We start from the raw sequence: 22,759 nt of genomic DNA on the forward strand, positions 1-22,759 counted from the left end.
TTCCATAATTTTACCAATTTATTGACCCAATTACAACATAATTACATTGAAAAAGAACACAAACAAAAGGACATTTCTACCAGTGGCTTTTATACTGAACTGTTTTACTAAATATAAACACAAGGATTGTAACCAAAAATATTTCTCTGTGACAACAAAATGTGGAATATAGAACTATACTATTTCTCTTGGAAATTACTAGCACAACAAAAGATTATACTTCTAATAAGAGCAAAGATACAGCTATACTCGTATATTACAAAAGTGTCCTTAATATATTAAAATATAATGTATCTTTGTTTATAGGTACTGTCTGCTAGGAACATTGCGTGTGGTTTAGCTTCTGACAGTCCAGCTATCATAAAAAAAAAAAAACACACACACACACACACACAAAGCAATCCCTGATACCTTTGAATGCATATCTGTACAAGACAGCAACCAGTTTCAATTCAAAAACAGCCTTGATTGTTCATGCATGATTAGAAATGATGCTTTTGAAATTCTGTTGCGTTCACCGACTGAGACAGAAAGCGTGTGTGCAAACGTGAAGGCGTCGTTTGATACTGGCCAACTTGTACTTTGTTTCTTGCTAGATTCCCTTCAAAATTAGTACATAAATATTTCTTAAATATTACACTTGTGAAAAAGGATGATGCAAAAATATGTATGATAAAATAAGAGAATAAGTGGGTGAAATGTTAATGGACTTTTTCTAAATATCCCCGCCAAAACAAACTGGCCTATCACAGCGGTGCAATAGTTCTGGTCAAAGCGGTATGGTGTAATGGTAATGTTATAACTCCAATATGAGGACCCATTACTTAATACAAACTCAATTGTGCGGCAGGTTGTATGGCACTTGTTGTAGAATGAACGACATGGAAGGAGGATGCCGGGAAAAAGCACCAGGAAATAAATTGTGCGTTTATCGACCGCCGTCACATGCAGTTGACAACGTTACTGGATCCCTGGTCAATATCTCTGATCTGGTTGACGTGCGATGAGCAAACCGCCACGCCCGCTCCGGCTCGACAGTGCGACACTGAGCCCACCAACTCCCACCTGGAAGGGGGCGGGGAGTTTTGTATCATTACTTCGTCAAACACCTCTCTTGGTGTGCATCTCACCTGTTCATGCGTGGCTCGAAGGCCTCCACCGTGTTCAAGTAGATGTTGCCGTTGTGCCCGCCCACAGCGAAGACACGGCTCATTACTGTGGCGACGCCCACGCCGCCACGCGGGGTGGTCATCTCCGATACGTACTCCCAGTGTTTTGTGCGCGGGTCGTAACGCTCCACGGAACTCAGCGGCGAGTTGTCGTCAAAACCACCTAGCCCGCACGCAAAATTTGAATACGAGGGTACCCCACAATTAGCTGGCTCGCTTCTCTCTTCAAAGTCAGTAAGAATAGGCTCGAGTGTAATCGTGGCTACTTACCGACAACGTAGAGGCATCCGTTCAGCTTGCTGACCCCGTTCCCTGCACGCCGCTGGCCCATCTCGTTGACCTCGGTCCACTTGTTGAGGTGCGGGTCGAAGCGCTCCACGCTCGATAGCGACGCCCTGCCATCATTGCCGCCTACCGCGTACACAAAAGTCTGGCGGCAGCAAAACACAAAGTGGTGATTAGAAAGAGGAGATCAGAAGAAGCTCACGCATATCCGGATTTTGGCGTGTTACCCCCAATGCCACACAGCCCACGCCTCCTCTGGGCGTGTTCATGTGGGCAACGGCACTCCAGCAATCGCTCTCGATGTCGTAGCGCTCCACGTCGTTGAAGCATGAGTTGTCGTCCAGACCGCCGATGGCATAGATGGGACCGCCCAACGCGGCTAGGGCGATACCCCTCCTGTACAAATACAGGTGCACCTCAGTAAATGATCATTTAACAGAAATAAGGGCAGAATAATTTACAATAGCGATTAAATATGCAGTTATTTTCTTCATATACGTTTTTAAAAATAAAGAAAAGCAGTAGTTAATTTGTACAACATGACACATACCTCATAGTGTCCATGGAGGCTTTCATCATCCACTTGTTGGTATGGGGGTCAAAAACCTCCATGTCGCCCAAATGCTCGTTACCATCGTGTCCACCCACGGCGTAAACCTTCCCTGTGCAAACACCAAAAGTGAGGTTAGTTTACATACATTACATTTATATTTTTATCTAACCTTGGTAAATGTGTTGTATCGTTTACCTCCGACAGAAATGACGCCAACGTGCCGGCGTCTGCTGTTCATCTCAGGGCCCTGGAACCAACTGTTCTTACTAATTGAGTAGCACTCGATGCTGCGAAACGGGTCCCCAGAACCCCCACGACCGCCCACGCAGAACAGAACCCCTAAGAAAATAATGATGTTAAGACGACTGGTCAAAAAGCAAAATGATGTGCGAAAGAGCACGGCAACTACCTGCGGTGTGTTTTCGGGGGACGGTGCGGGCAGAGTACTCGAAGTCGGGCACGGCATTGTTGCTGAGGTGCAGGTGGTAGTTCCGGGCCTCGTCCATCAGGTCGCGGCAGCTCAGGTTACCATTGATCATCTCCTCCTTAGCCACTGTGCCGGTCAGGAAGTCCACGGGGAGCAGCGGCAGGCGCACCTGGGGACCAAAATGCACAACAATCTTGGGTGTGTCCACTTTTGCCAAATACCCCAAATCATAAAATGAAGCTCACTTGTGAGAAGATCTGGTCCAGCCAGGCGTGGTGGTGCTGTGGATTGGCTTTGAGCCATTTGACAGCCGCCTTGTACACTTGCGTCTCCGAGTGGATGTTGAGCTCGCTGGAGGCCAGCAGCGTCCGCAAGTGCTGCGGCGACACGCACGTGAAGTCCACGCACTCCACCACCTCGCTGAAATGCTCGGAGGCGTAGCGGTCGGCCATGTCCATCAGGTCCACGCGGTTGTGGCTCTCGGCAAAGGTGCGCACCGCCAAGCAGTTGGTCGGATGGAAGTGGGCCTTCATGTACTCGCAGCAGGCCCGCGCCACCAACTCCACCTGTGAGTAAATCAACTTTCTGTTCAACTAATGAGGTTATTTGTAATGTAAAATCTATTCAAATGACCTGAAGGATGCAGGCAGCATAAAGCAGAGGCTGGACATTGTCTATGGTGAGTGTGAGCCTAGAGGAGTAAGCGAATTGGACCAGAGCCTGGATGGCAGCTCCGTCAAAGTCCTTGATCTCGATCAGATTCTGCTTGGCTTCTGCCATTTCAGACAGAAACATGGCCCTGAGGGACAAACGGAATGCTTATCGAGCAAGATTTTTATACGTGTAGATAACTGTGTTTCCATAAACACGTGCACACCTGAAGTAGGGGATAACACAGGCCAACACAAGCTTGTGACAGGGTATCAGTCTGCTGCCGACCTGCATACAAAATAAGATGTTTAAAAGACGTCACCACCATCATCTGGTGACTTTTCCTCTTTGCAATCATGTGTTCTGTGGGTGGCAATTTTGTCCATGGTGTCCACACGCTCAGTTCACAAATGCTAAATTAATCAGAATATTGTGATTAGATTAGTGGGGACCCACAGAACAAAACATTTTTGATTTGACTTCCCCTTTTTTGGAATTCCGTGTAAAATACTTCAACGCTGTCTGACCTTCAGCGTGACATCGCATAGCTCTCCCACTACGTAGAAATGTCTCAGCGAGTTGTGGAAGTCCTTCCAGGCCTCGTGGGCCTCAAACACAAAGGAGCCGTCTGACTCGCAGTCGACTTTGAGCGTCTTGGCAGGGCGCTTCTCCTTAGGCTTGGGCTGCTTGGCATGATCCGGCACCATGTCCCCCGGTGTCATGGCAGTCTTACAGTGAACAACACCTGGACAGAGAGGACATGTGGTAAGAGACATACCACAACTTTGTAGAGCTAGAGAAGTTTCTGACATTTTGTTTTAAAGCATTGCTCTCTTTTCTTTTATATCCTCCCACAAGCATCAACAAAACCAGAACATTTGGTTGGGGGATCTCCCTGCCAGGTGAGCAAGTTTGGTCAGTATCACCTCCCCCCTTCTTATCTTCACTTCCCCTTTCCTCACCCTACACTGACTCCAAGCAAAAGTTGAATGGAAATGTACATTTTCTTTCAACTTTCACATCTAGCATAGAAAAAAAGCTAAAATAAATAAATCTCACTGAGCATGTATGAGGAGAAAAAAAGGCTTTAGCCTTCTCTCCTGAACCGAGTATCACTGCAGCCTCATCGTAAATCTGCTCAGGTAGTCACGATATTTAAACTAAACAAAAAAAAAGGAAAAAGATTCACAGCTTGGTTTCACTTCATTTTAGACAGCTTGAGCGATTTGGGGTCGAATTTGGTAACGTGAACACGCTTGAAAACGATCATCTGGTAATCTTACTCGACTGCGTATGTATTATTTGTTCGAGATGCATTTAACTAAGAGATAAGATTAGATATGGTAGGCCATCTACATCTTTGAGTAGGCAGAGCACGTCAACACTCAACGAGACGTCCCTCCCAAACTATCCGTCAAGGTTCCACGTAAATGTTTACTGTAACACACAAAACGCAATTCCATCAAATGCAAACATTAAAAAAAAAAAAATCACTTTATGGCTGTGTTGTCTGCAACAGGAACCGCTAGCTTCTTAGCTAGCATCAGCACAAGAGCTAATCTTGTATGACAGCTCAAGAGGAAAACAATAATGCAAATATGCACCGACAAAGCCGACACTCAGACCACAAATGATCTGGTAAGATCTGCTATCTAGTTCACAAATGCAAAACAAGTCGATTTAGCTTACCTCATATCGTAAAAGGGTTGAAATGCCGGCTTTTTTTCCCTTCAAGGGAATTTGCACGTTTGTTGTGATTTCACCAGGTGCACCATGGGTATTGTAGTTGTTCAGTCGTGGAGGACTTTTCCCGTCACCGCACTTTCGACAATTTGTGCTTTAACTAAAAACCTTTTTTAAAATTCACAGGAGCTCCCTTTTATTGCCTTAAAAAATGCGCGTTGTTCCACCAGACACACCTACCTTGGTATATTTGCACATATCAGTATACCAAAAAAAATACACTTAATTAACATAAGACAGCCATTTGTCTACCAAATAGGATTTATTTCATAATGTTGCAACTGATACAATATTAACAGGACGTTTATAGGTGCGATGTGATCAGAGTTCTGAGGTTCTACTTATATTGCTTCTTCTTTTTCAGGAGTGCATCCCGGAGAGCAATCTGCATTAAAAGTAAAACAAAAAAAAAGATATACTGATACAGAGAAATGTACATCACGCACTTTTGCAAAGGTTTTCTACAAAGTCCACTCACCTGTTTCTCCCTGAATGAACGTTGGCCTTTGGTTCGGACGTTCTGACTGTGTCTCATCATCATGAAGTTCTTTTTGCGTCTTTTTTCTTTGTTGCTGGTGCTGGCGTGAGGATTTAACTTGGTCTTTTTCTTCGCAAACTCTTTACGGTCCGTTCGGCCAGCCTTCAAATTAAATGCATCGGATATAGTCAAACTTTGTGTGACGGAATTGGAGTAAAAGTGTTTGTTTTTCATACCATTGCTGTTGCCAGGCGTGTCTCCTTGTCTGTTTTTGGTTTCTTATGGAGCTTCTCAATGTTCCTCAGGGTCAGCAGCTCCCCACTGGAAAATGAAATAAAAATAAATAAGGTTAAGTTGGCAGAAGAGGTTGTCCAGTGACCGAAGGGTGGCCTGCTAACCTGTTGTGGTCTTCTTCATCGTCGTTGTCTGCCGCTTTTCTCTTCTTCCCTGGCGCACCGGTGACCTCCTTGGCTATCTGGGCCAGTTTGATCTTCTTGAAGTCGTCCTGCGTGAGGAGCCGGCTGCCGCTTATCGCCGCAGCCTTGGCTTCCCGCTCTTCAACTGGTAAACTCTTTAGCTTTTCCGCCTAACTCAGACAATCACAGAGGGACGTTACATCAGAAAATGTTACATTCTTTTTACAGACCTTAAACCTACCACTTCTGCCGTATCTTCGTCGGACGTGTGGTGGACGTCCACCCACTCCCCATCCTCGTCCTGGTCACTCACGCTGGCGGTCTCCCAACCGTCTGTTATGACAAATGTCCTTTATTAGCCTGATCGATGGATTAAAGATGACTGATTAATTATCTGCTCACCTTCTTCACCCTCTTTGACTTCCTTCTCTACCTCCAGCACCTCCGCTCCAGGGATGTAGTCTTTAGCTGCAAGCTCGCCATAGTCCTTCACCCTGGCTTCCAACGATGCCTCCGTGGGCCTTCCCTGTGCACAAAAGTTTCGATACACAGCCATTATTCAATTTATTGATTAATACACGTTGGACTGGTCCCACTGAATCTTAAGGCTTAAGACATTTCAGGTAATCACTGTCTCTATTTCTACTCGTGTTGCGCTCACCCTGTCCTTCTTGAGCAACATTTTCGGGTTGAGATTTCTGAAAAGCTGGATGAGGCCTCTGGAAGCCATCATCACATCTGGAAAACAAAACACACACGCTGTCAATATTTGGGACAACAATGATATTTACAAAAAGTCTCACTTTTGTCTTTGTGGGTCTTGTACTGGGCCAGGTCCTGGAGCAGGTCCTCGCTGATGCCAAGTGGACAACGGCCAGCCACCTCTTTGATGGCGTTAATCCTGACATGACATTATGATCTATTAAGGTATCTTTCCCTTCGACATTTAGACAAGTAGAATGTGGCCAGCCACTCACCCCACAGTCATGACCTCGCCAGAGTTTCGATCCGTGACAAAGTTGTTGGCTATGGTGCGGATGACCGACTCGATGATCTGTACGTGTTAGCAGGGATGTTAGCGTGACGGTTAGCCACTTTCCGACAGTTAAGTTTGGGATCGTACCTCGGGCGGGACGAGATTGTGGGAAGACTGCGCAGCACACAGGAGGATCTTTGTCACCTCTGTGATATACAAGACATTTCTTTATGCCAATTTGACATGAAATATTATGTGAGATGGAAATGCAAAAAGAAAAAAAATCAGATTTTATGCTGCTTACCTCTTTGATGTGGCTGAAGGAACCTCTGGACGAACGGATAATAATTGAAGAGGAAGAGCTGAAGAAAAACAAAATTGTGAGTTTTTGATTTTATGATTGATTGTAAAAAAAAAAAAAAAAAAAAATTCATACCTCGTGGATCCCGACCAGTCTGGAGATGAGCTCCATCATCATGAGCTTGACCTCAAAGCGCTCTTTGGAGTTTTCCAGCTGCTTCAGGAGCTTCTCTGAAAAATCTGCCCAAAGTTGCTCATTAGTGATGACAAGCCGGATGCAGAGCATTGATGAGCGAGCCTACCTTGAGGATCGTGAATGAGGTGAATGGCGGAAAAATTGAACACCTCAGCTTTTTTCTTCTTCTTGTGTTTCTGCACGTAAGAGTGTAGGGCAAAAAAAGGTATATGACAAGAATAACAGGAAATTACAGCTGCAGATCACAGGTGGATTACCTTGAGGACTTTCATTGCTTTTTCCATCTTCTTCTTGTTTTTGGAAGTTTTCCTCCCTGTGTTGAATCTTATCACCAGGTCACGCGCCGATGGTCCCTCCGCCTGGAACATAAGAAAAAATGTAATAGTCAAGTAAAGTTGCAAACACAAGCGAGCTATAAAAGTCACATTTTATTTCAAATAGGCTGGCACTGATGTTTATATGAAAATTTGGATCAATACAATCATTCATAGTACTTGCCTCTGATTCTGAATCACTGCCCTCGTTCTCTTCATCTGTCCCCAAGAAAAATTTGAGGCCGGCTACCAAAATCTGCCCGGCAACAAAGAAACGTGAAGCGTTGTTTTCCATAATTGAATAAGAATTAAAAATCAAGGTTGGGAAAACACACCTTTGTCACGGTGGAGAAGCACGCTGTGGTGATGACATTGACTGTTTTGGTGTCGTTCCTGCAAGCACATCAGCTTTAATGATGAAAATATCAAGATGCTTGCATAGAGCTAAAGATACTACCATCAAAGTCTTGTTTCATTTCACAAAAAGGTCATTGAACCTGTCATCTGGTGTCAGGTCACTTGTATCTCAAGACACAACTGTAGTTAACTTTTAATGACTAACTCAAAAACAAAAACAAACCAAATGTTCCTCTTGTACAGCTCCACCATCACATCTAAGGATATTTTTGCTGCGATTGGGTTGCGGTCTCTCAGCATGGTGAACATGAAGTTCTGTAATGACTACAACATGCAAGAAAAATAGATTACATCAAGCACTTGAATTAAAACAGTGGTAAATGATACAAGAAGTGAGTCCGTTCTCTTACCGAGTTCACTTTGTTGTTTTTGTGCTTGCCGTTGATATTTTTGATGTCAGCCACAATGTGTGTGTACAACGTCTGTAAACAAAAGAGGCACATTTACAATTAATTGTCCTTTGTACGGCATACTTTTTGGTCTTTTCTCTGCAAACCTTCCGAAGTAGCTTGTCATGACATCGCAACAGCTCAAAGAAAAGCTCAAGCAGGCCCGTAGGGTCGATCAAGTCCTTGTTTCGCAAAAGAATCAATGCCTTGCAGAAGGTCTGAACACAGCGCCAAAGAAAAGTTTTGATTATTATTATAGCAACAGGGCTACCCGCTATTTCCCCCCCCAAAAAAACAAGAGAGTTTCAAAAATGTCATACTCACCATTCTTAAGTCTGGCTCCACAATTGTGTGATGACTCAATAACAACTCAGTCAGCTCTTGGGGAAAAGTAGACAAATACTCCGGATAACAGTGGCCCACCTGGTTGATGAGTCAAGAACCATTTTAAAAGACAACTTTCAAGACAAAAAAGTCCATTAGGTATGATGATCTTGTGTGTCTTGGCATGTGAAGAGATTGACAATAAAGCAGACTTTGACTTTGATGTTACCTGGGCAAGAAACATGACAAGTTCCGCCAGTTCCTTGTTAGATTTGTCTGGTTGCAGTTTAAATATCTGCACATTGGATTGGTAATGTCTGTACTGCTGCAAAAACTACAAAAATCACATTGACAGTTTATGTTAACAATTTGGATGACAACATAAATGCATGCTAGATTTTAGCATCGGTAGCTTCTAAACACTCACCTCTGCTACATAAGACGGTGGGTCTCTTTTGATCAGATTCTGCAGTTGCGGCAGATTGTTGGGCAACTTATTGTTTTGTCGTTTAGACATGGTGAAGTTTTATTATCTATATTCACACATACACGGCGATTTTTGATGGTTTTCACAAGGCAAGCGTGGCGACTGAGCACGCCGCCATTACTGTGTTGTCATTTGCGTCGGTAATGACGACACTTCCTGTACAGAGACGCTGTGCAACGGAAGCTTGAAACGTTTCGTAAAATCTCTAATTTTTAGAAAAATATAGTATAAGTAGACATGTTTTGTTTTTATTTTGGAGACGATCCCCGTGCGGACACTGATGCAAGAAAAAGGCATTGACGGAAAGTTCAAATAACAGAAACAATATTTAAAAAACGTTCCTTTGGTCACCACACCACAATTTATTTTCCTTAACATCACTGAGCACAATGCTTGTGTAACAATATATAAGTTTTAGTACGTTTGGGTGAGGACTAATCCTTTTAAAGATGATGCCCCGGAAGCGGTCAAGCTATTTGGCTAAGGCTGATTGGCTAAATTCAATTTCTTCTTCACCAATCATTTAACAGATATTTCTTCGCGCCATTTCTCCTGACCAATCAGGTCTGGCGTGTCTGTAGCGGGTTGCTATAAAAGCCACTCGCCGAAGTGCTCGAAAATATACTTTTCTTTCAAACTACGCACAATGGCAAGAACCAAGCAGACTGCTCGTAAATCCACCGGTGGTAAAGCCCCCAGGAAGCAGCTGGCGACCAAAGCTGCTCGTAAGAGTGCTCCTGCAACTGGTGGCGTCAAGAAGCCTCATCGCTACAGGCCTGGTACCGTAGCCCTCCGTGAGATTCGTCGTTACCAGAAGTCCACTGAACTGCTTATTCGCAAGCTGCCCTTCCAGCGTTTGGTTAGGGAGATCGCCCAGGATTTCAAAACCGATCTGCGCTTCCAGAGCTCCGCAGTGATGGCGCTGCAGGAGTCCAGCGAGGCGTACCTAGTAGGTTTGTTCGAGGACACCAATTTGTGTGCCATCCACGCTAAGAGGGTCACCATCATGCCCAAAGACATCCAACTGGCACGTCGCATCCGTGGAGAGAGAGCTTGAGCTTTCTATTTTGGTCACTGACACACCCTAACGGCTCTTTTAAGAGCCACAACCAAACCTAAAGTTCTCATTCCTGTTGCTTCATGATCTGTTGAAACTCAGAAGTGGAAAATGTGATATCAATCTTTTCAAAGAGCACAAATTGCTTAGTAAAATGCTAATCGGTTGAGAAATGATATATTTGATGAATAATACATCTTGCCAAATTTATTTTTCATTTCAGAATATGTGAATACTGTAGTTGATGCTTGGACTGCAGGTTTACACTTTTAAAAGTTGCATAACACAGCTTTCATAAATTAATAACAAGGGTTAGAGGCAATTCTTAGGAAGTAAGACTAGTTTAATTATGGTTTATGTAGCACTTGATACACAAGGCCACGAAGTGCTTTTAGTTGGTTACAATAAAGAATGTATAAGTGTATATAAAAGCAATGTCGAAAAGCAAGTTCTCTTAAATTACTTGATGTGAAAGTGATCACCAGGAACAAAGGAATGGGGGAGCAATGTTTAACCTGCATTTAAAAGCAAATTACAAACACCCACGCTACTATTGTGCTGTATAAGTAAAATAACTATTTATTCCTAATTTAATACCTAACTAAATAATTGCATTTAGTGAGGTTTATACGAATTCTGAGAAGTCTGTTTTATAGGTATTTCATGCATTAATATGGATATACAAAATAAAAAAGACACGATTTGGATACTGACATCCAAACCATATAGTTACAAAATTATCTAGGGAATTGCTGTATTTTTCCCGAAAACAACGTTTTGGAAAGGGCAACAGACAAAGGCAGGGCAGCTTTACAAAGGTCTTTGCTGATTGGACAACCGGTTTTCCGCTTCAACTAGCCAATCAGTGAGTAGCATGACTGTATATAAGCAAACTGCTCCGCTGAATGTTCAGATTCTCTCTACCCAGTAAACTTGGAATCCTTCCTACCTGCTAAAACTATGTCTGGACGTGGTAAAACCGGCGGTAAGGCCAGAGCAAAGGCTAAGACTCGCTCTTCTCGGGCAGGGTTGCAGTTTCCAGTCGGACGTGTGCACAGGCTGCTGCGTAAAGGAAACTATGCCCAGCGTGTCGGTGCCGGCGCACCCGTCTATCTGGCGGCTGTGCTCGAGTACCTGACCGCTGAGATTCTCGAGTTGGCCGGCAACGCTGCTCGCGACAACAAGAAGACCAGGATCATCCCCCGCCATCTGCAGCTGGCTGTCCGCAATGACGAAGAGCTGAACAAACTCTTGGGCGGGGTGACCATCGCCCAGGGCGGCGTCTTGCCTAACATCCAGGCAGTTTTGTTGCCCAAGAAAACCGAGAAGGCAGCTAAAGCCAAGTAAAGACTGACGGTAACTTCAATGCCCAAAAAGGCTCTTTTAAGAGCCACACACTTAATCAGTGAAGAGTACATTCTTTGAAAAATCTATCAAGTCATAATATGAAAGGTTTGGGGATAGCGAAATTGGGTTAAGTCTTCAATATTTGCTAGTCAAAATTCTTATCAGTCCTGGTCCACATAATTTAAATATATAGCTTATCAAGGTTTATACAGAAAGTCACACTTCAGCTTTTACTAAAAATTAAGTAATAATAATAATTGTGTTCAAGTATGTAACACTTGGTATCAGGGTAACTGGAACACGTGAAACGCCTATCGATACTGAAACGTCTAATAAACCCTGTGAAACTGCTTTAAATGAAAGCTTTATTTTGAATCCACACTATCGTGCAGTATCACGGTCCATAACACTATTTACTGTTTATCAATAGTTACAAAAAATTGTTTAAGCGAGGCATGAGGGGGAAGGTAGCTAACCGAAGCGCGCTGAATCGGGTTAACTGTCCTCAGTCAGGTCCGCAGATTTGCTTTATAACAGCAGAACCAAACGCATGACTGGTGCATTCTCTTCAGTCAATCTAGAGCGATCATGTCAGGCAGAGGCAAAGGCGGTAAAGGGCTCGGTAAAGGCGGCGCTAAGCGTCATCGCAAGGTCCTCCGAGACAACATTCAGGGCATAACTAAGCCCGCCATCCGTCGTCTGGCCCGCCGTGGCGGTGTCAAGCGTATCTCCGGTCTCATCTACGAAGAGACCCGTGGTGTGCTCAAAGTGTTTCTGGAGAACGTCATCCGCGATGCCGTCACCTACACTGAGCACGCCAAAAGGAAGACCGTCACTGCCATGGACGTTGTGTATGCCCTGAAGAGACAGGGACGCACACTCTACGGCTTCGGCGGATAAACTCCTATCCGGCACTCCAACCAAAGGTCCTTTTAAGGGCCGCACACTTTCACTCTTAGAGTTTAATTTCCTGCATTGTTCGTTAGGCGTGTAGATTTGCTGCCTTTGTTGGACTGTCTGTATGTTTTTGTAAAGTGGGATGTGGCGACGAAAGCCGTCGGAAAACACTACATAAATAAATTGCTAATATTTTAGGACATGGTTCTCAACACTAAAGAACTTTGCACACTCCTGAACAGTAGGTGGCGATATGCACAAAACGTGCACTCGCGGGGACGTTCATGAAGCTACCTCAAGTGCTTTAGTAAATTCATCCGGAGTTAGTACTGAACATCACTGAAACATGACGTCCATCACTACTTTGTTGGACTAAAAAGAATCCTTCGGTAAATTATCGTTAAATCATTTCGGTGTACTTAGGAAGCTTCGCAGCGTAGCGTAGCCTAGTTTAGTATAGCTTAGCTTAGTGTAGTTTAGCTTAGTTTAGCTTGCTGGCTGCTGACAGAGACGCGTTTGTCAGCAAGCCATCACAAAGCAGAGATCAAGTGACGACCGTAAAGTGTTGTGATTGTCGTGTGAAAATGTGTACGAGTGGGACAGCAGAGTTTGAGGAGGAAGTTTGTGGAACAAAACAGGAGAACGAGCACCAACGTCAAGCACTGGAAGCAATCTCCAGGAAGCCTCCAATTGGGTTACACACCTCAGGTTTGTTCACTTCATTATTGACCACTGCGTTTTGCATATACTCAAAAGTGCATTATGGTTCAGACAAAACCATAGACAGTAAACTGTTTATACTGCGGTTGATGGTTTAGTGTGTTGTCAGGATATCACTAATTGTTTTTGAATGAGTACAGCCTGCTCTTCGAAAAAGCATTCTAGTTTTTTTAAGTGTTGAACTATTTCTATACTTAGAGTTGATGTGACAATGACAGTGTTGATTGACGACAACGAGGCTACTTACACAACTCAAGCTAGCTAACAACCGACGTCGACTGGCTAGTCCGTTTTATGCATTGGAGAAATTGCTGTGTTAGAAGCCAACAAATATTTCAGTTGATGTACATCACATTGCACCAAACCACTCTGTTGGGCTCTTGTCTCCTCAATGGGATCTTGCTGCATGAACATCAAGGAGGTTACAAATAAAAAATCAAGAAAGGTTTGGCTGATGTGCCTTTGTCTTCGTGTCTTGCAGACATCAGTAGCAATCTTAGTCTTTCTTCACCAAATGTTCGACCTGAGTCCTCTAACATTAAGGAAGTGAAGGATAAAGAGACCCCCAAAATTAAAGAGGAGCAGGAAGAGTTCCTGCATATTAAAGAGGAAGTGGAGCATGAAGAACCCCCCCGAATCAAAGAGAAGGAGGAAGACTTCTTGCTCATTAAAGAAGAAGAGCAGGAGGATATCATAAAGGTCCGATTGGCTGGTGTCCCTTGGAAGACTGAAGATGAAAGTGGAAGTGCAAGCAGCAGCTCAAGTCAACACATGACAGCTGAAGGTGATGGAGACCACTGTGGAAGTTCACCTGCAGACGAACTCTTAGCTCCACTATCGGACAGTGACGATGCAATGTCACACGTGCGTGATGATGACAATGACAGTGATGAACAGTCTGAAGGCGACGTGCAACGTCACACTAACAAACACTATAAGAATAACTTTGTTTATGAGTGCCATGTGAAAAGTCACACTGGGGAGAAGGCTTTTGTCTGCTCAGTTTGTGGTCAAACATTCTCCCGTAAACACTCTCTGACAACACACTCAAGAAAACACACTGGAGAGAAACCTTTTGTGTGCTCAGTTTGTGGTCAGACTTTTTCTCGTCGACATGTTTTGACAGTGCACAAAAGAACACACACTGGCGAGAAACCCTTTGCCTGTTCAGTGTGTGGTCAAACATTCTCTGTCAATGGGAGCTTAAGAAGACACATGAGAACACATACTGGGGAGAATCCTTTTCCCTGTTCAGTTTGTGGTCAAAGATTCCCTGAAAAGGAAAAATTAAGTATGCACACAAGTACTCACACTGGTGAAAATTGTTTAACCTGCTCAGATTGTGGCGAAAGATTCACTCAGAGGGGAGCCTTAACATGTCACATAAGAACCCACACTGGGGAGAAACCTTTTGCCTGTTCAGTTTGTGGCAAACAATTCTCTCATAAGAGAAACCTAAAAAGCCACTTGAGAACACACACTGGAGATAAACCGTTTGCCTGCTCAATTTGTGGTCAAACATTCTCTCGTAAACAAGCGCTGACAACACATTCGAGAAGGCACACTGGAGAGAAACCCTTTGCCTGCTCAATTTGTGATCAAAGATTTTCTCGTAGACATGTATTGATAGCTCACAAAAGAACACACAGTGGAGAGAAACCCTTTTCCTGTTCAGTTTGTGGTCAAAGATTCTCTAAAAAGGGATCCATTAAAAGTCACATGAGAACACACACTGGTGAGAAACCTTTTGCCTGTTTAGTTTGTGGCCAAAGATTCTCTCTAAAGGGAAACTTAACAAGTCACACAAGAACGCACACTGGTGAGAAACCTTTTTCCTGCTCAGTTTGTGGTCAAAGATTCTCTCAGAAGGGGACCTTAACCTGTCATTCTAAAACACACACTGGAGAAAAACCTTTTGTCTGCTCGGACTGTGGCCAAAGTTTCCATCAGAAGGGAAACTTTAAGAGACACAAATGTGCTAGTGACAAAAGTGATAAATAAAATTCAGCAAAAAGGGGTATATTTGTCAGGTTGTTGAATTCATAGATTGTTGTGGTTTTGTGAGACATTTTGCACATCATCCGAGCAAACTTCCTCAGTTCAAGTACATACAAAGACTTGGCAGGACAGCTCAAACCTTGGGTGTATAGCTTTCTGGTGTAGCCTCTCTGCGCGTGGAACATCTTTCACATCTTCCTTGAACAGTTACTCTACCTTCTTGTATTTTATTTTATATCTATATTCTTGTATTCCAAGTACCTTTAAAAAAATCTCTTGTGCATGTGTTGTGAATTAGCACTTTACAAGCTTAACTCATTTTACTTGCACTGAATGTATAACATGTAAACGTTATCAAATAAATGCAAATAAGGGGCGACACTACTTGCGTGCTAGTGCATTATAGTACTTTAGCCTCGTAACGCAAGATTTTTTTTTTTTTTTAAATTTGGACGTATGACGTCATCTGTGTGATAACGGATTTTCATTGCGAGGACCGTGGCGCTACGTGGGGGGAATCAGCCGCCCAAGCATAATATAGGTTCATTAATATTAAACATTCATCACTAATATTAAACATTACATCAGATTGCAGTGTTTATTAAAACATACTATAAAGTTGCAGTTTTACAATTTCACACAATTATCTTAAAGGTAGAAAAGCACCATGCAAGTGAAATTAATTTTACCAAGTGTCTCCGCTTTGCACAACTTCCACCTCTTCTCTTGAAAAGCAACTACTTATAATACATATTGTAAAAGGCAGATGGCGACATGTCTGATTTTTTTTTTGGACATATTGTATTTCTTATGTGGTAGGGTGCGCTAGCCATTAGGTTGTCATGTAAGAAAACAGAAGTTAACTCTTATGGTTTAGAAAGTATGGTGGCTCTTAAAAGAGCCGTTGTGGTTATAGGATGGAAGCTTAAGCTCTCTCGCCGCGGATACGACGCGCCAGTTGGATGTCTTTTGGCATGATGGTGACTCGCTTGGCGTGGATAGCGCAAAGGTTGGTGTCCTCGAACAGGCCAACCAAATAAGCCTCGCTAGCCTCTTGCAGAGCCATCACTGCGGAGCTCTGGAAGCGCAGATCGGTTTTGAAGTCCTGGGCGATCTCCCTGACAAGACGCTGGAAAGGCAGCTTACGAATGAGCAGCTCGGTGGACTTCTGGTAACGACGGATCTCTCGAAGTGCCACGGTACCGGGCCTATAACGATGAGGTTTTTTGACGCCACCGGTGGCCGGGGCACTCTTGCGAGCAGCCTTGGTCGCCAGCTGCTTCCTGGGGGCTTTGCCTCCGGTGGATTTACGTGCTGTCTGCTTAGTCCTAGCCATTTGGACCGCTTCTTAATCAAAAGATACAATGGAGGGGCTCGCAAGTTGCTTTTAAACGCTTGGGTCGGCTGCGCACGAGTGACGCGCAATCAGCCTGATGCAGCGTGATTGGTACGCGGCTCCGGCTGGAGGTCAGCCCCGCCTGGAAGGTAGACCTCCCACCACAAGGCTCGTTGCCAATTGGAGGTGGTAAAGTTCAAACCGGCCGCCAAAATGCAAAGCTCCTCGCGCGCTGAAAACCTCTTCACTGGTTGGTCTAAGTCAGGCGCCCCGCGCATTCTGCAGCTATTAAAGCCGGACTTGTTCACTGTTGGAACACATTCTTTCTGAGTTATCATACAAGAAAGTCCTGACAAAATGAGCGGAAGAGGCAAAACCGGTGGCAAGGCTAGAGCAAAGGCCAAGACTCGTTCTTCCCGTGCAGGATTGCAGTTCCCAGTCGGTCGTGTCCACAGGCTGCTGCGCAAAGGTAATTATGCCCAGCGTGTTGGTGCCGGCGCACCCGTCTACCTGGCTGCTGTTCTCGAGTATCTGACCGCTGAGATTCTCGAGTTGGCCGGCAACGCTGCCCGCGACAACAAGAAGACCAGGATCATCCCCCGCCACCTGCAGCTGGCCGTCCGCAATGACGAGGAGCTGAACAAACTCTTGGGCGGAGTGACCATCGCCCAGGGCGGCGTCTTGCCTAATATCCAGGCAGTTTTGTTGCCCAAGAAAACCGAGAAGGCAGCTAAAGCCAAGTAAAGACTGACTAACTTCAATGCCCAAAAAGGCTCTTTTAAGAGCCACACACTTAATCAGTGAAGAGTACATTCTTTGAAAAATCTATCAAGTCATAATATGAAAGGTTTGGGTATAGCGAAATTGGGTTAAGACTTCAATATTTGCTAGTCAAAATTCTTATCAGTCCTGGTCCACATAATTTAAAATTATTATAGCTTATCAAGGTTTATACAGAAAGTCACACTTCAGCTTTTACTAAAAATTAAGTATAATAATAATGCCTAACATTCAGGCCGTTCTGCTGCCAAAAAAGACTGAGAAGGCAGCCAAGTTTAAGTAAACCTGATTCTGAAACCGCAGACAACCAAACTGCTTTTAAGAGCCACACACTATTTCCAAGAGAGCTTTGCACCCATGAATTGCTCAGATTGATCATGAAACAAAGGCACTGTATATACCGTAAATAAGATTCTTTCACTTTTATTCTTGTGGTCCCTTTTTATAATTCTTAGTTTTTGTAATGTTTATTTTTGGGGATTTTTTTTTTTTTTTCTTATTGCACTGGAAAGGGGGAAGCTCTCCAATTTCGTTGTACAATTGCATTGTAAAATGACAAGAAAGGGCATTCTATCCTATAGTTGATGTAATTGAAATTTCATTGGGTTGATGATTCTTTAAGGGTACTCTGAAATATTTGAGGATGCAAACAGACATTTTTACATCAGGCCGGATGAAATGTATAATTAAGAGATGTATTTTCAAATAAACTCCTAGACCTTTTGGATGAAATATGTAAGTTAAAAAACAGGAAAAGCCTAAATGAACCACATGTATTTCAAGTAAATAAGCTGATTCAAAACAAGTCTCTTTTTTTTCTGTTGGGCAGTTGTACAAAAAAAATGAATGTCTCTCTTTAAAAGGAGATTTGGTGGCTCTGAAAAGAGCCTTTGGTTGCTAGAAGTGTTAAATTCACTTCTTCTTGGCTGCTACCTTCTTGACTGTCTTGGGCTTTGCCACTTTCTTGGCAGGGCTCTTCTTGGCAGCTGGGGTTTTCTTAGCAGCAGGGGCTTTCTTCGCAGGAGCTTTCTTGGCCGCTGGAGCTTTCTTGGGGCTCTTGGTGGGCTTCTTGGCTGATTTCTTGGGTGTTGAGGCCTTTGCAGGTTTCTTGCTAGCTTTCTTGACAGCAGCCTTCTTAGCAGCAGGCGCTTTAGGCTTCTTGCTTGGCGTTGCCTTCTTGGCAGCAGGTTTCTTCGCTTTGGTAGGGGTCTTCTTGACTACCTTCTTAGCAGGTGCCTTTGCTTTTCCCTCAGCCTTCTTGTTCATCTTGAAGGAACCAGAAGCACCGGTCCCCTTTGTTTGAACGAGCGTTCCCTTGTTCACCAGACCGACAACGGCGAGTTTGATGCGGGATTTGTTCTTCTCCACGTCGTAGCCAGTGCCGGCCAGGGATTTCTTCAGGGAGGCCAGAGAGACTCCATTGCGTTCTTTGGACGCGGTCACGGCGTTGATGATGAGCTCGCTGACGCTGGGCCCGACCCGTTTTTTCGCTGGCTTTGAAGTCTTCTTTTTCGCCGCTTTCGCGGGGGAAGCTGGAGCTGGGGCTACTTCGGCCATTGTACTGACAATCGAACGTAAGGTTCAATGTAAGGATGGACTGATGCATTGCCGGGAGCAAGAGGCGGTACTTAAATGCACCATGAGAACCGTGGAGAGTCAATTGAGCAGTTTGCTCCACGGCGCGGTGACTACACCTCTCACTTGTGTTTTCTCCGCACACTTCAAACGGTGAAAAATGACAATAAAATCAACTTAATTTTCGGAAAAAATATTATAAGCAATAGCACACTTGTGCATCTCCAAAATGAAGTGGTTTAAAAGTCGTATACTTCCTGCATTTCTTTTGCAGAGCTTCCAGACTTTACTTCCACACCGGAGTGTGACGCTCTAGTCGGCACATTTCCTCAGTCGTATCTAAAATAAAACGAGTTAAAATAATTCACGACTTGACAAAACGTGTTTTAAATTGGAGCTCACATGTTCATCCAAGCACCTAAAGTCAAAACAAGAGCGCACCGATGATCATTTTGATACAAGATAACTATTTCTGATGGCAGCAAACACACACCATCACTGTGATCACTGACTTCTGTCTATTGCAATCTAGAAGACTTCTTGTCTTTAAACTGCAAATATGTTTAATTTAAAGTCATCAAATGTATTTGTTGGTCTTACTATGAAGAATTCAAACAGATGGGCGAAGTGAGAACATGCAAATACAATACATTGTCGATAACCATCAAAGTACAGTACGTGTCTTACGTTTTTGACAATTTCACGTGCAAAATTATGTCTTAAGAAATGAAAGTCATCCAATTACTGCTGTATGATCACATGTTAGGGAAGAGCGAAGAAATGACAAATTGTGTGTTTTATGCTTTACTGACTGGATGGATATTAAGTTTAATCTCCAAATAAAATGATGCTGTGGACAACAATTGACTGATATAATGCATGATACACTCTAAACTGATGATTTCTTGATTGATTTAAATTGTAAAGTGTTACGTTCATGTTTTTGGTGGCTGCAAGTGTTTGGTGTGGGGAATGAATGAAACACATTGTGTCTAAGCAGTATTTATTTCGACCAATTACGTATTTAAATTACACATTGTCGGTGTTTTGGAAATTTTGAGCTGGACAGCCTTCCCCGATACTTCTGTATCCACAAAATTTAAACATGAATTAAAATCAAGATGGGCCAACCGCCAGAATACTCTACCTGTCCTCTTTCAGGTCCGAAACAAGGCGACGAAAGCCTCTCAGGACATTCTTTTGTGTGAACTTGCGCGAACGGTCAGTGCGCAGTTTCAACCAATCAGAAAGCGGCGCTAGGACACTGCTGGTTGCAGACTCCTCTTGGCGGCCATCTTGCCGGTCAACATTTCAGTGCCGGTCAACGACTCACACACGCTTTCTTGTTACATCTGCTGCTATTTGAGCTTGAAAATGCCGGAAACCTGCTGTGCTGTTGGATGTAGCAATAGACGAGGCGATAAACCAAATCTTAGCTTCTATAGATTTCCGGCAAACATCCAAAAACGCGATAAATGGATCGCGGCGATTCGTCGTGAACGATGGAAACCTACGATTTACACAAGGATATGCAATGAGCACTTCATATCAGGTATGTAAACAAACTATTCCCCCCTGATTTGTTTCACAAAATGTGAAATAATACAATATGGGATGATACAAATATGATTGTTGAAAATGCTGGGTGCATTTTTAGAAAGGCAGCAAGAGCAGCAAGGCAGGGAATGGGATGATTTCTTCAGTTCACCCCCCCCCCCCCTCCGTTTTTATTTTTTGTTTATTTTTTCATGATGCTTCATCTGATTGGCTTGAAAACGTTATCAATGTAAATATTGAACTTCATATTGGAATTGAACAATTAATTCTCATGAGTGAATGCATTAGGAAATTTAAAAAAAAATTATGAACCTTGTGAAACCATTTTTTTGAATGAAGCATTTTTGAACAAGAGGCTTTTTGTTACTTCATTTGGCACAAGGTAAAATCTACATTGATAAAGTTTTCAAGCCATTGGCACAAGGTTAAAATTTTTATTGGTTAAGTTTTCAAGCCAATCAGATGAGGCATCATGCAAAAATAAACAAAAAATAAAAATGGTAGCAACTTGAACAGACAGGTACAGTATCTGAATGATTTCACTCTATTCAGTTTTTTAATGTCAAGTTATGAAATGCCATTACAAAACAAATCGAACTGGGTATATCCCCTTCAACAACGTGCTTAATTATTTATGGTAGTCATTATGAATAATGTGACTGTTTAATTGTTTCAGGTGCAAAAAGCGAAGATCCACTATCCCCAGACTATGTGCCAAGTATATTTGAGCATACCCAGTCACCTCACAAACGAAAACTCAAATGTTCATTGAAGATCTTTGAGAGAAGACAAAATCTCAAGCAGCGCAAGAGAGACCGCGAGAGGGTATTGGCAGCAGCAGCAGCACTTGTCAATATTTCCCAGTCTGTCCCTTGTGAAAATGATCAACTACCCGCTGGTGAAGATGTGGTGCACGCTGAGATTCGAAAAGACGGCATGGTGACTACTGCCACACAGACGGATATCACTGGGGAAGCAATGGATTCCCTCACTGCAGAGTGTAAGAATCTGCGTGCAGAACTTGATGAACTGAAGGACAGTTTGAAACGCTGTACATGGAATGAAGCAGATTCTCTTGATCAATGACTTGGATGGCTTTGAGACATTGCTCCTGGTCGTTGCCTTAAAATTCGAGGCCGTAATTCGCCCAGCTCTTTGTTGAAACCAAGTTGTTGATGTTGCTTGGCCCCTGGACTCTTCTTCAACCGCAGATATCTGAAAAACATTTTAATAAAAATTGTTTTCACTATGATTAGATTATTTGTAACAGGTTGGAGAACAATAAATTATTTATGATATATATATTAATTACGAAAGTGCGAAAAAAATACAAACCTGCTCTCTGGTAACGGAATGTAACTTTTCCAGCTCTGACCGGCATTTTAGTGCAAGTTCATCTGGGCTGAGTTTCATATTGCCAGAATCGTACAGCTGTGAGAGAGGTACAGGAAGCTTTCGCTTCACTGCCCTTGGCACAAAGTTGTCAGCATAGTCAGGGACAATGCTCAAAATTGCTGGTCTTCCACCGCATTCAGACAAAGCCTTGTAAAAGGCAGCTTTCTGCTCTTCAGTTGGTGGAGGAACATTCAGCAGTTTTCTCGCAGCACTTTCCTCAGGAGTTGAAACTTCTGACTTTCGTTTCTGGGCTGGACGGGCAAAATCGATATTGCATCCTTCAGCATATTCTATGTGCGATGCTGATGGTTTCAGCCACTGACAGGGTAGTGATGTGCATGAAGTGGCCGTCTTCATACGTATTAATGTCTCCAGGGCGAACAGGCATGCTGCTGAATGTGAACATGTTTCACCCAATCCAGCCATGCAGGTACAGTGGCAGTACAGGATCTGACCATCTTTCGCTATTGCTACCCAAGGTCTGAGGGGAGGATCATTCATCCGTTGAGAGTGTTTTACCTGAAACAGATAATATGACATACCTTATATTATTATCAGTCCCTAATTTGGATATAATATACAAGGCTAGACCTCTTACTGTCCATTTATGCATATTTTACCTGACATTTGGTAAATTTTCTCATGAATCATTCATTAAATTAGCTTGAAAATTTAAACCTGGTTCATTTTGAGCAAGACACCAAAAGGAATTATCAAGCATGAATACTATAAGTATTTTTGTAGAAATTGTTGCATAAGCTCTATACTGAATAGTTGGAAATTATGTAATGTTTTATTGTAGGAATTAATTTCTCAGATTTCAATATATTTTCCTTACCTTGGTCATGAGAAGAAATCGATTCTTGTTTGGAATCTGCCATATCAGCCCATCATGCACAAAACCTGCTGTAAAATACTTGTAGGCATCCAGACTCTTGTATGCCTTAAGGTCCTTTCCAGTGTACGGAGATG

The 22,759-nt window shown here is 43.2% G+C and overlaps 9 protein-coding genes and 1 long non-coding RNA gene across 10 annotated transcripts; 6 read left to right on the forward strand and 4 right to left on the reverse strand.

Moving 5' to 3' along the window:
* Positions 1-4,863, reverse strand: klhl8 (kelch-like family member 8). The gene is made up of 12 exons (XM_037265067.1): positions 4,775-4,863; positions 3,613-3,830; positions 3,312-3,373; positions 3,068-3,233; positions 2,680-3,000; positions 2,417-2,603; positions 2,203-2,346; positions 2,005-2,116; positions 1,682-1,850; positions 1,440-1,599; positions 1,131-1,332; positions 1-1,065 (listed from the first exon to the last, which is right to left on the reverse strand). The coding sequence occupies exons 2-12, from the start codon at positions 3,805-3,807 to the stop codon at positions 942-944; spliced, it is 1,842 nt and encodes a 613-aa protein (XP_037120962.1). The 5' UTR covers positions 3,808-3,830; positions 4,775-4,863; the 3' UTR covers positions 1-941.
* LOC119131039 lies at positions 3,742-5,230 on the forward strand. Its single transcript, XR_005099576.1, has 2 exons — positions 3,742-3,850; positions 3,944-5,230. It is a non-coding gene; the product is annotated as an uncharacterized LOC119131039 (long non-coding RNA).
* sdad1 (SDA1 domain containing 1) lies at positions 5,072-9,264 on the reverse strand. Its single transcript, XM_037265064.1, has 22 exons — positions 9,066-9,264; positions 8,868-8,972; positions 8,639-8,737; positions 8,422-8,532; positions 8,276-8,347; positions 8,089-8,189; positions 7,844-7,901; positions 7,693-7,764; positions 7,452-7,553; positions 7,301-7,370; positions 7,135-7,238; positions 7,003-7,060; positions 6,846-6,904; positions 6,700-6,776; positions 6,526-6,623; positions 6,384-6,460; positions 6,125-6,248; positions 5,964-6,055; positions 5,705-5,892; positions 5,543-5,627; positions 5,307-5,468; positions 5,072-5,213 (listed from the first exon to the last, which is right to left on the reverse strand). Exons 1-22 carry the CDS (start codon positions 9,153-9,155, stop codon positions 5,166-5,168), a joined length of 2,052 nt encoding a protein of 683 aa, XP_037120959.1. The 5' UTR covers positions 9,156-9,264; the 3' UTR covers positions 5,072-5,165.
* A 105-nt stretch (positions 9,265-9,369) lies between these two features.
* On the forward strand, positions 9,370-10,937 carry LOC119131027 (histone H3-like). The gene has a single exon (XM_037265094.1). It carries the CDS (start codon positions 9,772-9,774, stop codon positions 10,180-10,182), a length of 411 nt encoding a protein of 136 aa, XP_037120989.1. The 5' UTR covers positions 9,370-9,771; the 3' UTR covers positions 10,183-10,937.
* A 107-nt stretch (positions 10,938-11,044) lies between these two features.
* LOC119131030 (histone H2A) lies at positions 11,045-11,886 on the forward strand. The gene has a single exon (XM_037265097.1). The coding sequence runs from the start codon at positions 11,143-11,145 to the stop codon at positions 11,527-11,529; it is 387 nt and encodes a 128-aa protein (XP_037120992.1). The 5' UTR covers positions 11,045-11,142; the 3' UTR covers positions 11,530-11,886.
* A 215-nt stretch (positions 11,887-12,101) lies between these two features.
* LOC119131035 (histone H4) lies at positions 12,102-12,545 on the forward strand. The gene has a single exon (XM_037265103.1). The coding sequence runs from the start codon at positions 12,118-12,120 to the stop codon at positions 12,427-12,429; it is 312 nt and encodes a 103-aa protein (XP_037120998.1). The 5' UTR covers positions 12,102-12,117; the 3' UTR covers positions 12,430-12,545.
* A 22-nt stretch (positions 12,546-12,567) lies between these two features.
* LOC119131013 (gastrula zinc finger protein XlCGF57.1-like) lies at positions 12,568-15,525 on the forward strand. Its single transcript, XM_037265070.1, has 2 exons — positions 12,568-13,134; positions 13,628-15,525. Exons 1-2 carry the CDS (start codon positions 13,011-13,013, stop codon positions 15,145-15,147), a joined length of 1,644 nt encoding a protein of 547 aa, XP_037120965.1. The 5' UTR covers positions 12,568-13,010; the 3' UTR covers positions 15,148-15,525.
* A 412-nt stretch (positions 15,526-15,937) lies between these two features.
* On the reverse strand, positions 15,938-16,485 carry LOC119131028 (histone H3). Its single transcript, XM_037265095.1, has one exon. It carries the CDS (start codon positions 16,478-16,480, stop codon positions 16,070-16,072), a length of 411 nt encoding a protein of 136 aa, XP_037120990.1. The 5' UTR covers positions 16,481-16,485; the 3' UTR covers positions 15,938-16,069.
* A 318-nt stretch (positions 16,486-16,803) lies between these two features.
* Positions 16,804-17,236, forward strand: LOC119131031 (histone H2A). The gene has a single exon (XM_037265099.1). It carries the CDS (start codon positions 16,838-16,840, stop codon positions 17,222-17,224), a length of 387 nt encoding a protein of 128 aa, XP_037120994.1. The 5' UTR covers positions 16,804-16,837; the 3' UTR covers positions 17,225-17,236.
* An 847-nt stretch (positions 17,237-18,083) lies between these two features.
* Positions 18,084-18,851, reverse strand: LOC119131026 (histone H1-like). The gene has a single exon (XM_037265093.1). It carries the CDS (start codon positions 18,815-18,817, stop codon positions 18,173-18,175), a length of 645 nt encoding a protein of 214 aa, XP_037120988.1. The 5' UTR covers positions 18,818-18,851; the 3' UTR covers positions 18,084-18,172.
* Positions 18,852-22,759: the final 3,908 nt, after the last annotated feature.

This window comes from Syngnathus acus, chromosome 12 (assembly GCF_901709675.1).
Source record: "Syngnathus acus chromosome 12, fSynAcu1.2, whole genome shotgun sequence".
NCBI classification, from domain to species: Eukaryota; Metazoa; Chordata; class Actinopteri; order Syngnathiformes; family Syngnathidae; genus Syngnathus; species Syngnathus acus.

Excerpts from the sequence above, each read along its gene's own strand:
- LOC119131035 (XM_037265103.1), top strand. The coding sequence starts at position 12,118 with ATGTCAGGCAGAGGCAAAGGCGGTAAAGGGCTCGGTAAAGGCGGCGCT.
- klhl8 (XM_037265067.1), bottom strand. The coding sequence starts at position 3,807 with ATGACACCGGGGGACATGGTGCCGGATCATGCCAAGCAGCCCAAGCCT. Across the intron at positions 3,234-3,311 it reads TGTGTTATCCCCTACTTCAG|GGCCATGTTTCTGTCTGAAA; the intron begins GTGTGCACGTGT and ends TTTGTCCCTCAG. Across the intron at positions 1,066-1,130 it reads TTCGAGCCACGCATGAACAG|GTGGGAGTTGGTGGGCTCAG; the intron begins GTGAGATGCACA and ends GCCCCCTTCCAG.
- LOC119131026 (XM_037265093.1), bottom strand. The coding sequence starts at position 18,817 with ATGGCCGAAGTAGCCCCAGCTCCAGCTTCCCCCGCGAAAGCGGCGAAA.
- LOC119131031 (XM_037265099.1), top strand. The coding sequence starts at position 16,838 with ATGAGCGGAAGAGGCAAAACCGGTGGCAAGGCTAGAGCAAAGGCCAAG.
- LOC119131028 (XM_037265095.1), bottom strand. The coding sequence starts at position 16,480 with ATGGCTAGGACTAAGCAGACAGCACGTAAATCCACCGGAGGCAAAGCC.
- LOC119131030 (XM_037265097.1), top strand. The coding sequence starts at position 11,143 with ATGTCTGGACGTGGTAAAACCGGCGGTAAGGCCAGAGCAAAGGCTAAG.
- sdad1 (XM_037265064.1), bottom strand. The coding sequence starts at position 9,155 with ATGTCTAAACGACAAAACAATAAGTTGCCCAACAATCTGCCGCAACTG. Across the intron at positions 8,973-9,065 it reads CACCGTCTTATGTAGCAGAG|TTTTTGCAGCAGTACAGACA; the intron begins GTGAGTGTTTAG and ends TGATTTTTGTAG. Across the intron at positions 8,738-8,867 it reads TTGTCATGTTTCTTGCCCAG|GTGGGCCACTGTTATCCGGA; the intron begins GTAACATCAAAG and ends CTCATCAACCAG.
- LOC119131027 (XM_037265094.1), top strand. The coding sequence starts at position 9,772 with ATGGCAAGAACCAAGCAGACTGCTCGTAAATCCACCGGTGGTAAAGCC.
- LOC119131013 (XM_037265070.1), top strand. The coding sequence starts at position 13,011 with ATGTGTACGAGTGGGACAGCAGAGTTTGAGGAGGAAGTTTGTGGAACA. Across the intron at positions 13,135-13,627 it reads AATTGGGTTACACACCTCAG|ACATCAGTAGCAATCTTAGT; the intron begins GTTTGTTCACTT and ends CGTGTCTTGCAG.